The 17,010-nt window shown below is 38.3% G+C and overlaps 1 protein-coding gene across 7 annotated transcripts in view; it reads right to left on the bottom strand.

The window, feature by feature from the left end:
* The window catches only part of CADPS2 (calcium dependent secretion activator 2), a 254,962-nt gene that overhangs the window by 57,715 nt on the left and 180,237 nt on the right, over positions 1 to 17,010 (bottom strand). For 5 of the 7 annotated variants that reach the window (XM_018557765.1, XM_018557764.1, XM_018557761.1 and 2 more), the window contains 3 exons: positions 12,550 to 12,691; positions 11,656 to 11,775; positions 4,733 to 4,888 (listed from right to left, as the gene is read on the bottom strand). In XM_018557765.1, coding sequence (XP_018413267.1) covers positions 4,733 to 4,888; positions 11,656 to 11,775; positions 12,550 to 12,691 — 418 coding nt within the window. The remainder of the gene's footprint in view (positions 1 to 4,732; positions 4,889 to 11,655; positions 11,776 to 12,549; positions 12,692 to 17,010) is intronic. The other 2 variants (XM_018557767.1, XM_018557766.1) reach the window with 1 other exon arrangement.

The raw sequence follows: 17,010 nt of genomic DNA, 5'->3' as shown, positions 1-17,010 counted from the left end.
TGTGGAGGGAAGAAGGAAACGGGGAGGATTGGATCATTCAAGATGGTGTCATATTTACTGATCCTTTGCTTGTCCTGAATGAACACAGGGGTGTGAAGTGCTGATCCCCCTGGTGTTCTTTCATAAAAGAAGTGATAGTAAACATGAATGGTCATATTTACTAATTATTCTTTTGTAGATGACCAGGAAGCCCTCTGTACAGAGCACTTACTGTTCAATTTAGGGAGTACAGTTGCAAAGGAGAAGGGAGGAGGAAATTGAGTCTGTGTCCTTAATCTCTTTCTGTATTTTATAAGTGATAAAACAGGGGTCTGTTAAAAAAAATTGAAATTAAAAAACTATAAAAAATACTAAAAAAGTAGATAAAAAATCAGTTTATTAATTTTGTATATTATACACCAAACATACATATCTACTGATCGACTGCACAAAATGCAATGTTTGGCCACCCACAACTGTATATGATGTATTGAACCCCATGCAGATTTAATGCACCTCATTTGGGGTTGTCAGATTATATATGACTTCTGGCAGCAAGTGGTTACTGATCACCTTACTGCAACTCCTCCTTCCCTATTCCCCTACTGTAGCCGAGTGGAAATCATTAGTTAATCAGATTATCTCTTATGAAAAAGTTATACATGGCAATAGGAACTGTCCCCTAAAATTTCAAAAACAATTGGAAACTATGGTGTAATTATACTGTTACATTACATACAGGGTGAACTCCCCAGCCCTAGGGGGTCATTCACTAAGCTGCCGAAGGCAGCCAAATGATTAACTGAGTGGAAGTGAAGGTAGCCAAAGCCTCTTTGGCTATTCACGGCAGCCCTGTGAGGCTATTTTGAGCCTTACATCGGCTGCATTTGGCTCACTTCACCTACTTTTGGCTTGGCCGCACAGCCTCAGCACCTTTCAGCTGAACTGAAGTGAAGAACCTACTCTGCCCATTTGTTTACCTGCCATTTGAGGACAGTGAGCTGTCATGGAATGAAAACAAATGGGGAAAGCGAATTGAGATGTCACGACTCCATTTGTTTACATTCGGCCCAGACCTCATTTTGCGGTGGGAGTTTGGTGGTAGCGGACGGGTTAGCTTTTTTTGGTTTAGACATATCGGTGGGTGTCATTCAGCATGGTTGACGAGGATGAGAAATACATCACTGGACGACATGATTGACCAGTGGATTGCATCGTTGGACAATTTTTTTTATAATAAAGGACTTGCCAAAAAATTACTTTTATTTTTTGTTCAGTTAAATAATTTTTACTCATTCACAAGGGGGGGGGGCAGCATCTGGGTGCCTCCTTTATGAAAGGGGGCACCCAGATGCAGATAAGCCTCCCTGCAGACCCCCACAACCACTGGGCCATCAGCATGTGGACAAGTGTAAGGTAAGGTACCTGTGGAAGGTAGAGTCCGAAGTGGAGCGAGGCTGAGGTTAAGGCTAGGCATTGTCAGGTAAGCAGATTCAGCAACAGACTTGCAGTCAGGTAAAAAATAAGGATCCAGGAGAGAAGTCGAGAAACAGGCCGGTCTTACAGAACAGGCAGCAAAGTACAAAGTAGGCAGGCAGAAGGGTAGTCAAAAAACAGGTCAAAGCCTCAAAGATATTTAGCGGTCAATTCAGTGGCAGCACACACAGGAAACAAACCCAAATAAACGGGCTCAGAGCACAGGAAGTACTCAGTTCTTAAAGGCTGAGATGATTGCAGAGCTAGATAGGCCAGAAGAAAAGCTGCAGGGTAGAAACCTGCAGTACAAAGCTGAGTCCTCCTCTACCCCAGAGACCCAGGTTCAAATCCCACAGCTACAAAACAGTAGGATGGAATTTTAGGGGGGAACCAACATTTTTGGGCATTGGGGTACCCCTTAAAATTCCTACCAAGCATAACAGGGTCTGGTTTGAATTTGTAGGTGGACCCCACTTTTTTCGGGGGTCCCTCCTAACATTCCGACCAGACCTAAAGGGTCTGGTATGAAGTGGGGAGGGGAACCACATGCTGTTTTTAAAAAATTCTATTTCTTAATAATTGGCAGGGATTCGGTCCACTTTGGCAGCTTCAAAGCATGTGCGTTCAGATTGGCTGTTTACTACGTTTACCTTCATCTGCTGTACATGCTATTGAGAATAGTGCATACATCAGCCCTTGGGTTTCACTAAACTGAAGAGTTTCTGCAGCCAAAACGAGCCGAAGGCTACATCCCTCAGCTCTTTAGTGAATAGCTCCCTTAATGTTATAACTACCACACTCAGTATATACAAACCTCTTGACAATGTGTTATGGAATGTATGTATGCATGCAACAAAAGCACATGAAAGACTGTCACTGTTTCAGTTCTATATTTTATGAAACATATATGTAAAAATGTTGTATGCCATTACTGTAATTGTGGACATATACATGCACTTTTAAAATGATTTATAACTGTTAGAGTTTAATAAAGAGTTTATAAAAATGTCAAACAGCCTGCACAGTATTTGCTAAAGCTTTTGGCTTGCCCTTCAGCCAGTGTGCTGTCTGAGAGCAGTGGCGTGCGGTGAGGTTAGTGGAAGATGAGGCACACCCCCCGGCCCGGAGAGAGGAGACAGGGGACTAGCATCCCTGTTCCTCATTTGCTCGGCACTGATGAGGCATCTAGGTGTATGTTAGTGGGGGTTTTTTTCTTTTTTGATTGGACAGCTTGGACCAATGGCAAACCATCCACAGAGCTCAAGTCTATGACTCTACGTCAGAGGCTTGTTGTAGCTCTAAACACACTGTTAGAGGTTACACACAGCAGCCCCCTGCTGTAAAACCCAACAGCTGTCAAAAGCCGGATGAATCGTCGCTTGAAATTAACAGGCGGCACTCCCTCCCTGACAGGTTACACAGCGCAGATGGTTTCCCCGCTGTGTAGCCTGTGAGAAGTTGGTCTGAATGGAGAAAAAGCTTTTTCTTCCATAATGGCAGGTAAGGCCATTATTAGCGATTGATAGAACATCAGGTGTTGTAGCCAAAACTAACTAAAAGCCTTTTTTCCAGGTTAAAATTAGATTGGGGTGCTGCTGATATATTTAAGCCACGCTAAATGTAACAGTTAAAAAATCAATTACACATCAAAAATATGTGATGCCAGAATTCGGTTTCGCTGACAACATCAAGGGAAATCGTATTATTTGTAACACCACACACAGGCTAAAGCACCAACGCACATAATTTTTTTTAAAACTTCTTTCTACTTTCTGCACTCACACCCTACTTTCTGAATCTTTAATGGAACAGTGTGCCTAAAACTTGATAAGTCCCAGTATTGCAATAAAAGAAAAACTGCTGGGAAATGTAGTCAGACAACAACATGAGCAGGAAGTCACAATTTGGGAGAATTCTGTTATTAGGCAGTATGCAGGACATATTTTAACTTGTTAGTTTTAGAAAATTATAGTGGGATGCAGATTTAATCAGAAGGGTAACATGCAGAATGGCTCGTGTAGCAATTATTGAAACTACATTTTTTTTATTTTTTTTTAAGAGGAGTTACCTTTAAGGAACTGACAGTTAAGTAATGCAGGAAGTAAAAGAAAGTTGTTGGTTGGTGAATCTCTGAAAGCAGTAGGTGTTCAAAGTCAAGTATCAAAAAGTTAAGCAGTGAATTATACACCTTAGGCTGCTCTCCCAGGAGTGGTGGCAAAGGTTTGTTCTTTAGGGACTGGATGCGCAAGCAGGAAAAGTGACAAAAGCATAATGTATAAAGTTCAGATGTAATTTTTTGCAGACTCATACTGAATACCATAAAAATCTATGGCTGAAAAACAGTGTAAACTGGACTGATAACATTGGAGGGATAATGATGAGCAATTAGTTTGACTGCTCCAGATGCCACACAACCATGATCATACCCCAAAACATGTTTGGTTTTTATGATCTAAGGGTTTGAATTAAATTAAAATCAAATCTGGACTTAAGAGAACTATCACCAAACCCTTTTTGGGCTATAGTTCGCTTTTGAGTCACATGAGGACATTTACTGTGACCCAAAACTAAGCACCTTGTGGGTTATTGCTAACAGAGTAGATCCGCACTGCAACCAGGAAAGATCCTGACAATATTGTTGCGATCCACCCTGCTGCCTGATTGACAGCTGGCTCTGCTTCTCTAGAGCCCGGTGTGCCTGTCCCCTGCCCTGTCTGTCCCTCCAGTCAGGGTTGGAGGAACGGAGAGAAGAGGGGGGAATTCCTGCAGGGTGCAGTGACTGACCATCACCGCTCTCTGCAGGTAGGGGACTGTGAACTATGCGATCAGTTTTATGTGATCGCTCAGTTATTGATCAAGAGAGCCGACATGTGACAGCTAGTAGTGTTACACATTGGCTCTAACTATGGGGATAAGTGCAATTCACTCTCCCCATAGTTCTCCTTTAATACATGCTGCTTTTGTCACTTTCCTCCTTGCACAGCTGGTCAGGTAAATAGTGGTGAAATGAAAGATGAATAAACTTTTTGCTACATGATAGAATAGAAGAATAGTGAACCAGCAGCAAGCAGGACCAGTACCACAGCAAATTATAGCTTTTTTTTATGATGACTGTTGAAGACACATCAATAATGCTATCTGGTACATTATTTTCATGAGTATACTAAATTTATTCTCTATCTTTATTGTACCTGAAACATAAAAAATATTCAGTTAAAATTACCAAAATGAAGAAAAAATACCCAACTGAAACAAATAAATCCTTAATATTGCTAACCTTTTTACACAGGCTTCTATCATATCACTTGCCATAAGTTTAAGACGTTGCTCCAAGTGGTTAGCAAACTCTGTTTCTGGCCAGTGAAGATCATGAATAAACTGTTGCAGTGCATCTAATTTCCAGAATAAATCTTCTGAGGTTGAAGAACCATTGCTAGAAGACATACAACAACTGTAAATACATTTCCATGCAAGAATTGCAGATGATTTAACAATATTTACTGATAATGGGCATCCATCTCCACATAAGCTATGTTCACATTATATGTTTCAGCTTACTCTAGTATGTTTAGAAAATAATCTTACCCACTTCAGTTTGCACCTGTATACCCCCTATGGACCAAAACAGCTGTTATATTTCTGCTACGGGTCTGCTTATTCAAATATAACGTTGGCATTACATATATTGTATTTTTTTAGGACAAACAAGGCTTGCTGTTAGTGATGTTGTCTTATAAAAATGAGTTTATTTTCTATGTAAGCTACGGAAAAAAGGTAAAACAAAACTAAAATGTGCATTTTCTTCCGTTTTGATCAGTGTTATTTTAACCACTTCAGTACCGGCATGTTACACCCCCTTCATTACCAGGCCATTTTTTCAGTTTTCAGTCAGGTTCAATACTTTGCCCAATCACGGCACAGTGCTCTGTAAGAGCCACGATTGGGCAAAGAAATTATGACTTTCATGGCTCAGCCCAATCATGGCTCACATAGCGAAATCATTTTTTTTTTTTCACATAGCCAAGTTTAGTTATTTTGGACAACACTGGACGTTGTGATTGTCCCTAGGATTATGTCTGTGGATCAATTTGTTTTAATAGAAGACTTGTCAAAAACATGTCTTGTTTATTATTCAAATAAAGGCTTTTTTCAAAAGTCTGGTGTTTTTATTTACAATTTATTTTAACCCTTTAGTGAATGGGTAGGGGTACAAGTACCTCTTACTCATTCACAAGGGGGGCGCATATGGGTGCCCCTTTATTAAAGGGGTACCCTGGTGTGAAAAAGTCCCCCTGCTCGCACCCCCACAATCAACGCCCCAGGGGCAAAAAGCACCCTCCCAGTGCCGAGGGCATGTGGCCTGGTATGGCAGGGAGGGGGGGCCACTCGCTCCTCCCCCTTCTTTCCTGCCCTGCCAGGCCTGTGCTCAGATCAAGGGTCTGGTTTTTTAGTTGCAACTTGGGGTTCCTCCTAAAATTTCAAACCAGACCAGGGCCTGGTATGACTTTTTTTTGGGGGGGAGGGACCCCATGCTTTTTCTATTTAAATGGGGTCCCTCCTAACTTTCCTACCAGACCTAAAGGGTCTGGTATTGTTTGGGAGGGGGGACCTGCAGCAGGTTCTATACATTGTACAGATGTGCCACTTTACAGGCAGTTTCACTTTAAGCAATGTTAAAATCACTGCTCCTAAAAACTGTATTTTTTAAAAGTGTTTTTTTCATTGATACATGTCCCCCAGGGCAGTACCCAAATCCCATACCCTTTTTATGGCCAATAACTTGCATATAAGCCTTCAAAAAAGGACATTTAATTTTCAGAGTTCTGGCCCCATAGACTTTCATTGAGTTTGAAGTTCAAACTTTTTCCATGTTCTAAAGTTCGAACTCGAACCGAACTTAGGTGTGTTTGGCACCATCACTATTTAACAAGAACAAATTATATTTAAAACATTTTTTTCCCTTTCTTTTTGGTGCTCGTAGTGATTGCACAGATGGCGCCATGTTTTCCAAAATCATAGAAGACGGAGATCACCAGCACTCAAAAAAACATTAGATTCCTCTGCTTATTTATTGAAGAAACATGTCACAAGCATAATTTAGCCAACATTCCAGGGCCATGCAGGGTCCCTCCTTCAGTGGACATAGTGATCATTGGCTAAATGACGCTTGTGACATGTTTCTTCAAAAAATAAGCAAAATAATATAATGGTTTTATCCTGAGTGCTGGTGATCTCTGTCTTCTACGAGGTTGCTTTAACTGACATCATCTGCAGAACAAAGGTCACCCATTTGGTCTAAAAAGGAAGGAAACAGTAAATACCATGTAAAAGTAAATGTTGTTACATTGCATTTCTTAATTAAGCACCTGAATAGTGTTTTGAACATTACACAGAAGCTTTAATTAACACAGCAGTGGCTGCTGCAAGTCCAAGCTGTCATTTTGACAGCCGTGATTTGCTGACATGAGTGAAGGTGAGCTGTAGTACGGTGGGTATGCCCTGCATTTTTAGGGGCACATGCTCAAAGTCCGCAACTGGTTAAATACAATATAGCAACTACAGACTTAAAGGAATGTATGGTGGTTTCAAACACATTTCAATGTCTACCATGGTCAGAGTAAAAAAGTTTCAAGTAAATATTTTGTTTTAATGTCACACAGTCTGTGCCTGTTCTCTACTTACAGCACACTAGCACAAACTGGCAGCAATGACATGTCAGGGTGAAATCATCAAGCACTACTATGACTTAAAAAAAAATAAGCGCCCACCCATTAAATATGCAATGTCCCTCTTTGGTCAGTGTCCGGAGTCGCCTATGGAATAAGTCATCAGTGCAGTGACTCCCTAATCAGACAGTTCATTTTTTATCAGACAAGCGGAGCTGCAAAGCAAGCTGCTCTGCCGTGCTATCTCTTTAGATACCCCATGGTACTCTGGGAACCCTTTGTCATGTATTAAAAGACTGCATATAGAGAATAAAAAAGAATGGCTTTTTCCTATTAATGGCTAGCATTAGGCCAGTTGCAATTGGACTTTGAAGCCCTAATATAAATGATGTGGGTGTGTTTTTCTTCTATTTAATTTGTGCCTGGTAGCCAGGCATTCACAAGAACAAGCCCTTTTTCCCCAATAAATGTATATTTTAGGGCTTCTATTGTGGCAAAGCGGATGGCTAACTGTAGTTTTAAGGTTTATAGAGCCATGCTTAGAGGTCCTGACAAAGCCTACATAATGACAATTACCGAATTTGGAAGCATATGTGCATTGGCTAGATCACTGGCCCATCTGAAAATTGCCAGATTTGTAAGATGGCACAGATGACCAATGTAGGTATACACCGTCAAGAAGTGCTTTGTACAGGTAAGTCTTTATGCCCACAAGCACAGGAACTGAGGCTGGTAAGTGATCAATGGCTTCATTCCAGACTATATTTGTGACATTGATAAAGCCAACACAGTCTGGAAACAGCAATTTCTGCACACTGTCATTTTTTTTCCCTGAAGTGTGCTTTTTTTCTAAGCTGCATAATATTTAAGGTGAACTCACTAAACAGAAGCTGAGGTTGGTAGGAGATCAATGACTGCATTCCAGGGCAATGTGGGGGGCAATTACAAAACTAATATAGACTGGAAACATCAATTTCTGCATGTTGCCAATTGTTTTCCTTATGTGTGTCTTTCTTTGTAAGCATATTATTCATTTTTAGAGTGTAAAGAATAGTTATGAACATCTTGATGCCCTAAAATTAACAAATAAGCCATTCAAATTGAAGAAACAAGTTCAGCCTTTTTTTTTTAAATCTCAGTAAAATGTGGTTGTTCAAGTTCACAAATTTTTACTCCATATGGCAACAATCTCCAACTGTAAAAGGTGTCTTTAATATTTAGAATTTAACTGTACATTTTTATAGCACAAATTTTTTTTATTGCTGTGCATAAACAGTTAATGATGTAATGATGTATAAACAGTTAATGATGATGATGGGTTCATCATTAATAAAAAGTCTTTTGTCTACAAATGTTTTCCATACCTTTAAGGATGTTTGCTCTTATTTTCACTACCAACAAATATAAATGGATATGAAGGTCTAGCCAAGTTATCCCTTGAGACAAACTCCCAGTAGACCAATCAGAGAAAAACACTGAACGTTACACTTATGAACTCCCTAATACCTCCCAAACCTTAAGATCCAATGCCCCAAATGCACCATTATATTTGAAGCAGTAAAAACAACATACAATACTGTAATGAACCCTATCTAGGTCGATTTACATTTTATTCAATAGCTCTTTATATTAAACATCCTCATTATGTATGTTTCTTTTTTTGAATATAATTTCTTTTCTTCTATTTTCATATATAAAAATTAGGCCATGGAAAAATTTCATACAAATTAAGACAAATTTAGACAAATTAAGTATATCCAACACAAACTATTTGTGGTCTGTTAAGACCGCTAACTACTTTTATTTTTATTAAATACACTAAACATTATTGTTTTAAATATATTCATATTTTTACAAATAGTTTGTTTTATTTTACATTCAATTTATTCAACTAGTTTACTTCAAGATTTCTTACAATTGTTTTGACTTTTTTATGTATTAGACTTAATGTGCATTACTATTTTACCCCATTATTTTCAACTAAACCTCCAGCAATTTGTGTTTGTATTATTTAACAACTACAACATTTGTCTCGAGGGGATCTGCAATTAACGGCAGCATGCCAACAATCCCCAGGTTACAAGCTACCATGTGTGCAAGTTGATAACCAATCCCTTGTAGCAGACTTCTAGTGGAGGATGATATTACAGTCAGAGGCTTCTCTGCAGACATGTAAAGTCTCAATACATTCTAGTAAAACAACAAATGTGCCTTAGGTTATGCCCACAGGACCAAATATTACTATGCTGCAAAAAAGCTCTGCATTTACAATTAATGAGCATAATAAATCAGAAATAACAAAAAAGGTTAATTTTTATAATGCAATATAGCTAATATTTTAAACAATAATTTAACATTTTAGCCAACAGATACTGATACATACTGGAAGATTAATTGACTTCCAGTTAAGGTTAAGTGGCCATGTACTGTATGAGCATGTGTGACTATATTAGATACATTGCATTAACTCCTTTAGGTAGAATGATTCAATCTTCACTGTAAAGCATAACTCAATTAACGTAAATTACATAAACACATATACTTATGAGGGTGTGATAAACAGAAAAATAAATAGCACAGGAAGTATCCCAGATAGCAAGCAATTGAGCAGCGAGTTTGAAAATGACTTGCTAAACTATTGCAGACTTGCCAAGCTTCACAATTTTGTTGCACAATTACAGCAAGTCTGCATTGCAAGTCTCCAGATCAACGTGCTTTGCAAAAGTGCTGCACACTTGCAGAGCTCTTGCTAAGACCTGCAGGACTCTTGCTGTAGACTTGCCAAGCAAATTCAAAAAGTGTCAACTAGAACTTGTGCTGCAAGTGGTCTGCAAGTCTACAACCTGCCAGGAGTGTGTGCAGCAAGTTAACAAGAATTACAGTTGAACCCTGCCACAAGTTTGTGGCAAGTTACCCTTGCTATCTGGAATATACCAATATAATCAGCCAGCCTTAGGTAGGTGTGACCGGGTGGGGATAGTAAGGTAATTTACAGCTCTATTTTCACCTTTAATTTTTAAAAATAACAGATAGAGTAGCAATACTTTATGAAAGTTGCCACATACCTGGAAACCTGTAAAAGTACAGCTGTCATGAGAGAAATATGGAGGCTGCCATTATTGAGCTACCCTTCAGAAAAGCTGACTTTCAGTTATGTTTTGTGTCAACACTTTGAGAGTCACTTATATGTGTAAAGAGAGGCAATTGAAACTCATTTTAATTTGCTGCATTTTGCAGGTCTGTAACTCAGAAGTACTGAATTAAGACACATCCAGGCAACAAACATTTTTTTTTTTAAAAAGGTTAAGCAAGGGCAGCATCCATGCTTCTCTCATGATGGGGGCACTTTAAGTGGCAGGGAACCAGTCTCTATTAAAACTCCATAAAGAGCCATTTGTTCCATCTGTTTAGCAATCATTTGCTACTCCTATTGATTCATCTCTAATAATTTTTGTAGCAGTATTGAGATACTAAAAATCTCCTGTGTAACTTTAGCATAATTAATTTCCACTGAGCATATACACATATGTAGTCTCACAGAAGTCGTTTTTTTTTTCAGTGGGGCCGCAAATATGCATAAATCTGTGTTCCATAGTATGCCCTCAGCATAGAGGCTAAGCTGACAGGCAGCTCCAAGTCTCGTATAAATGATTGAAAGCCAATAAGACCGGCTTATGATCACATGATCATTGAAATAGCCTGTAAATGGCTATTACAGTGATCACTAGCTGTAGAACCCTCCTCGTCTCTTTTTCATCTGTGAGAATCCTGGTCTGATCTAGGTAAGTGTTCAAGACATTCAATAATGCCATCAGAAACCTATAGAATGTCATTTGTAATTTAATTTAATTGTAGCCCCATGTTAACGTGCATACAAATGCAAACATGCATCAGTTGCAATTATTGCTGTGAACATCAGCGTGAGAGCAATCATTTTAGTGCCATCACTCTCTGTTAACTCAGTAAAGGCTTTTAAAACTTCACCTATGACTATGAACAATTTTAGTTACTGATGTTTTTTTGTCATTTCATGGGCTCAAGCAATTCTAAGGCTTGACATGTCTGGTCTCTATTTACCAGACACAACCCGAGAGAGCTTTCTCCTGCAAGCCTGGGGAGCTGCTGTGCAGAGTGGCAGTGGGTGCAAAGTGATCACTGACACGGGAATTTTTTACTCAAACTGATCACTGACACAGGGACATTCTTATTCCCACTGACCGGTGCAACAGGTGCATATTTTACTTCTGATGACCACCAACTTCTGGACAGTTTTTTTACTCCCACTGACCTCTGATGCTGTGGCAATTTTTTGCTCCTACTGACCACAGTCTGGCCGGCCAAAAATTTGATAGTCACTAAATTGGCGTTTTGCTAAACAAAAGTATGACTTAGACCCAAGCTCTGCAGAACACAGCACCAAACTAGTGGTACAATAATACAAGCATGCAAAAATCACCACTTCACTCACAATAACCATCACAAGTCAAGACATGCAGAATAACCATGCACTAGAAGAACACTCATTTGTACACACGTGGATTCATATAAAGAAGTCATCCAGGATGGTGGTGTAAAACTAGGTATCTGCGGAAGGTTAAGAGTCAAGCTTGGAACTTTTGGGAGAGGTACACTAGGAAGACTGTTGGTGATGCTTCTGTAAAAAAAATCCAGGAATACAAAAATAAAAATCTGGTAGCTAACAAAAGCTTCCACTTGAAGCATGTTTGTCAGATCTAAACAGATCAAATATATTTTAAACTTTACACCTCAAAAAAAAAAAACCTAAAACTTTTTTTATATAAAATAAATGGCAACTTCAGCTAAAACAACCTTTCCAGTTTTAAACAAATTGTAGATAGATTAGGACCCCTGTCACGGTTTATTTGCTTCTATATACCCATTGGGGAGATTACCCCTCACAGTCTCAGTGACAGGTGTTAAGGGGAGCACATCTCTAATAATGACACATACGGCAATAAAAACACACTGTGGTAAGGAAAGATGGAAAATGTTAGAATTTCTATCATATTTTACTGTATCCTTACTGGGGAGATTTCCGCTCCTTATGTTCACAGTAATGGTATCATTGGGGAAAGAAGGAAGAAAAGTCTCAGCAAACATGACACTGTATGCAAATGCAGATATTGTATCCCTTCCCCAATCCATCCAAAACAAAAATACATTTGGGTGGAGCAGAGCTTAAGCTGATTTAGCAGCCTGCTGAGAGTGGAGGCCTAAATGAAAGATGCCCACAGAGAAATCAAAGAATATTTAATATATACTGTGTGTGTGTATCTGTGTATATATATTACATAGATGACTTTGTATATGTATGTGTAATATACTCTGTGTGTCTATGTAATTACCTTTACATTCTACAGGAAGGTTGTAAACATCATTCAATTACATACAGAATCATATAACTTACTTCACGGGCTGCCATGTTTCTTGCTCAAACCCTTTGTGAATGGACTGCGCAATTGAAGACTCCATGAGATCAATATAGCGAATCACTAGTGGCACGAAACATTCTTGAACATGTTTGTGAAATTTGCCATTGCATAACAAAGCTTTGGAAGAAGAACAGAATGCTGTTAGAGTTAAGCAACAGAAGCCCAGATTTCTCATACTGCTGTAATATGTAGACACAAATTTACTAATGTTGGCCATTTGGATTTTCTACTGAACAGTGGTTGGTGTTGGTGAGCTCAGAAGCAGTGTTATTTTGCAGTCACTGCTACTTTTCATCATAGCAGGGTTTGAAAATCAAATGTAAAATGTTTTCCTACTTATGACGCTGACAGGGAAGATGATATTTCAGTACTCAGAGAATCACATTTTAGGTGATCGAGTCTTCTTCACCACCCCTAAATCCTATTCCCCATTCATAGTACCCCTATCATTACCCATGAGTGGTGATCAGTACTCTTTGTTAAAGGATAAATTCACCTTTTGCAAAAATTAAAGAAATACATGATTAATTATAAAAAAATATGCATTTCTTTAATATTTGCATTCAATCCTGGAAAGCATTACATTGTGTTCACTCGATCACAGCTGCAAAGCTCAGGCTTCTGCACATTCTCTCCCAGTCAGAGCTCATACTGAGGTACAGAGTTTCAGTTGGGAGAGATGGGGGGGAAGGACAGCTGGACTTCATACTGCATTAAATCACCTCATACAGCGTCTAGCCATCCTCGCTCTAGGTAGAGCTGCCCGCATTCCTACATCTACCTAGAGGGAGGACGGCTGGACGCCGTATGAGGTGATTTAATGCCGTTTGAAGTCCAGTCGTCCTTCCCCCCATCTCTCCCAACAGAAACTCCATACCTCCATGCGAGCTCTGTCTGGGAGAGAATGCGCAGAATCATGAGCTCTGCAGCTGTGATCGAGTGATCACAACTGCAATGCTTTCCAGGCTTGAATGCAAATATTACAGAAAATGCATTTTTTAAAATATATTATTAATTATGCATTTCTTTAATTTTTGCAAAAGATGAACTTATCCTTTAAGACAGCAGTTGTCCAACACACTGATGCCACCTTTACACAATGCGGATGAAATAAATGGATTCCCCTTTCTACTGCTTACCCACCAGGACAGTGAGGATGAAACTGGAAGTGTTTAGCAGTGAACAGATCAATGAAAGGAAATTAATTTCCTTTAATCTGACAGAAGAACCCACAACTGCACTTGTATGATTGTAGGTTTAAAATTATCCGTTGTAAAGCATGACACAGCTCTAACATAACCAATAATATAGGAGAGGGCAGCCACAACATATGTAAAATATTGCTGGTGCCCAAATTCATCAGCTGTTGTCATGTGTACTGTCTAAAGTCTTATCATTTATCTTTTCATAATGGGAGATGATGGCAGTTTATCATTCAACAATACAAATCTTTGATATTGCAGCTACTAAACAAGCAGGTGAAACTGTAGCTAAATAAACAACTAAATTACTGTATTTGTGTATAACTGCTTCATACACACCTGTCACACTATACAGCCCAAAAGTACAATTCAGAAATTCAGCTCTACAGTTTGTCTGTCACCTTCTCAACTGAAGTCTGCTCTCTAAGCAATGAATGTGGATCACCCCACTAATGAGATCTTTCCCGTTCTCTTACCATCTAAATAGCATGGTTAAACACCTCTGCTTCCAGCCAACAGTGCTTGAACCTTATTAGGATGATAGCACAATCTCACCTGATTTCTGGTGTTCAGGTAATTATGGAAACATAATAGAGGGAAAGGTTTTTTTTAGCCTTATTTAAATAATGTCATTAATTTGTAATGAATACATAACTGGACTAAATGTATTTTGTTTTCTATTTACATGGACTTCCACTGTAATGCCTATTACAAAGTTATTATCAATTATTTCTGCAGGAATGCTTGTTTTTATAACCTCTTGTCTCCATTATAACCAAGACAGAATAATTGCTTTTATTCCTGTATAACAAAAAAAACAAAACTGAAAGCGATATGGTATGCTTGTTGGCTGTCTGATAAGAGGACTATAAAGTTTGTTATTACTAAAAGCTATAGCAAAAACAATGAGGAGAATTTATCAAAACTGTAGCAGAACAAGTCTGGAACAGCTGTGCATGTCAACCATTCAGCTTCTAGCTTTAATTTTCAAAGCTTAACTGAGCAAGCTGAAGATAGAAGCTGATAGGTTGCCATAGGCAACTGCTCCAGATACTGTCTGCTGCAGTTTTGATAAATTCTCCTCAATGTGATGAAGTGGTCCAAAGACCAAAGTAGAAGTAAAATTACTCCAGGGAAAAATATTAAGGAACAGAATATGCCCTTGAGAATATATCACTCATGTGAGTTCTCATAGGAATGACACACATTAAATAAAAAAATATTCTGTCAGTTACTTGAGCATAAAGTAACTGGGATCAAGGATGAGGTACATGAAAATAGCTTCTCATGTCCAAGCTTAAACTATGACATTATAACTGAATAATATTCATTTGTCAGTTCTACAATTTTTAACATCTGTAGAATAACCTAGTATAAATAGGAAGGTAATAAAATACCCATTTGAAAGAATTCTGAAAAATAATCTCTTATAAGGCAACAGAGAAGTACAGCCCAGTGGGATTTCCACTTCTTCATTTCCTAATGAGTTTTTTAATAATGAGAGTTGACTTTGCCAGTCACTCTGTGCTCTATTATGTCTAATTTGGCTCTACTTCACTCTCCCTGATAATTATTAACACTAGCCTTTTTATCCTCATGAGACCTCATTTCGGTTTTTGAATTTATTTCTCTCTTCATGAGGGACAAAGTACTGAAGAACAGCAATCATTTACTGTTCAAATCGAACATTTATGACTTGTTAGGGAAAGCCAGCTATATTTATAGGATAAGCTGGGGCATCCTAGCTGGTGGCATTAATGTGCTATCTGCGTGAAAAGGCTGTTAATTAAAGAACAAACAATGTGTATTTTTCACTTGGGAATTGTCTCTCAACAGACTGGTCATTTGCCACTTACAAGATTCTATTTCACAGATTAAGAGGTGAATTGTGACAAAAGCATGTTCTTATCTTGAGTACAAGATATTGAGATGCATAGATTTCAGCAGAGATGGTCATTTGGCTTCTTGAATATTTAATGAGCAGTCTACACTACTTTATGGAAGCAAAAGAAAAAATACAAAGACATCTCTGGTCTGCTGCTGAATAGCAGAAATAAAACTACATCGGTCACTAACCGCTTTTACACTAGGCACTTTGATTGGGTATCACTTGGTTGAATTTAGAAGGGCAAACTGTAAACATAATGCTTAAATGCACTAGGCTCTTTCTGGACATTATAGTGTCATTTACCATTCTATCAAATTAGAATTCAGTGTTTCATATTAGGTGGTGATAATTACAACCCCATTAGGTAGTATGCAGGTGTAACCTGCCTTTTATAAACCTCAGATATCTACAGCAGGCTTTGGTGTTTTCTTTGTTATCGATCTGTGTGATGTCATTATGCCAATATCATTACTGTTCTCTAAGGCACTCAAAAGAAGGTTGTGAATGCCTTTATCTGGCGAAGAATTTAAAAAGATCGCCAAACAATTAGAAATCAATCATTCAATGGTAGACGAATACAAAATATAAACTAGCTAGCTCTGACCAAAAGCCAGAAACCAGGGTTACTAAATTCTTGTAGAGGATAAAGGAACAATACATGTTTAAGTGTAAAACAATACCTCCTTACCATCAACCTATGCCATAACACATATTATGCATGTATGGAAGCATAGAAAGATGATACATTTGGTATATTTCAGTAATTTTGTACAGCAAAATTAGGTGATTCACCTTGTTAGCTCAATGTCACCAACAGATATATCCCTCCAAATAAAACTGAAGCTCTTGCAAATAACATATTGACAATATAGTATCTAATGAGCTAGTAAGAATTTCCTACAATTATGTCTTGCAAATAATCAATGTTCTTCACTGCATACTTTAATAAATGGCTTTACATCAGAAAAAAATAGACTGATCAGTCATAAGAAAACATATGGGTTTTTTTTATAGGTCAGGGTAACTTTATTTTCTATTAATGTGCTTATTCTCCTGTTGCACTAATAAATGTGTGCAGGTAGGGCACTGACATGAACGTAATTAGATAAATAGCCTAATGTCAGTTACGTGAGCTTCTTTACAACCTCTGACCAAATAGGCTAGAACTTTAACATTACTGCATTAACCTCTATTACCTTCAAGCAGAAAATCAGACAGAGTGCAACTGATAACACTATAGAACTCATTCCAGCTAAATATGTCTGCTATTACCGTGCTCTTCAAATACATCATAGAGATGAATTATTAGACTAACAGAATTGATTAGCTTCCTTGGACTCTACTAT

Source organism: Nanorana parkeri, unplaced genomic scaffold (assembly GCF_000935625.1).
Source record: "Nanorana parkeri isolate BGI_ZX_2015 unplaced genomic scaffold, ASM93562v1 scaffold301, whole genome shotgun sequence".
Classification (NCBI taxonomy): Eukaryota; Metazoa; Chordata; class Amphibia; order Anura; family Dicroglossidae; genus Nanorana; species Nanorana parkeri.
The sequence above is the reverse complement of the archived record's forward strand: the minus strand, read 5'-3'. Positions and strand labels throughout refer to the sequence as shown.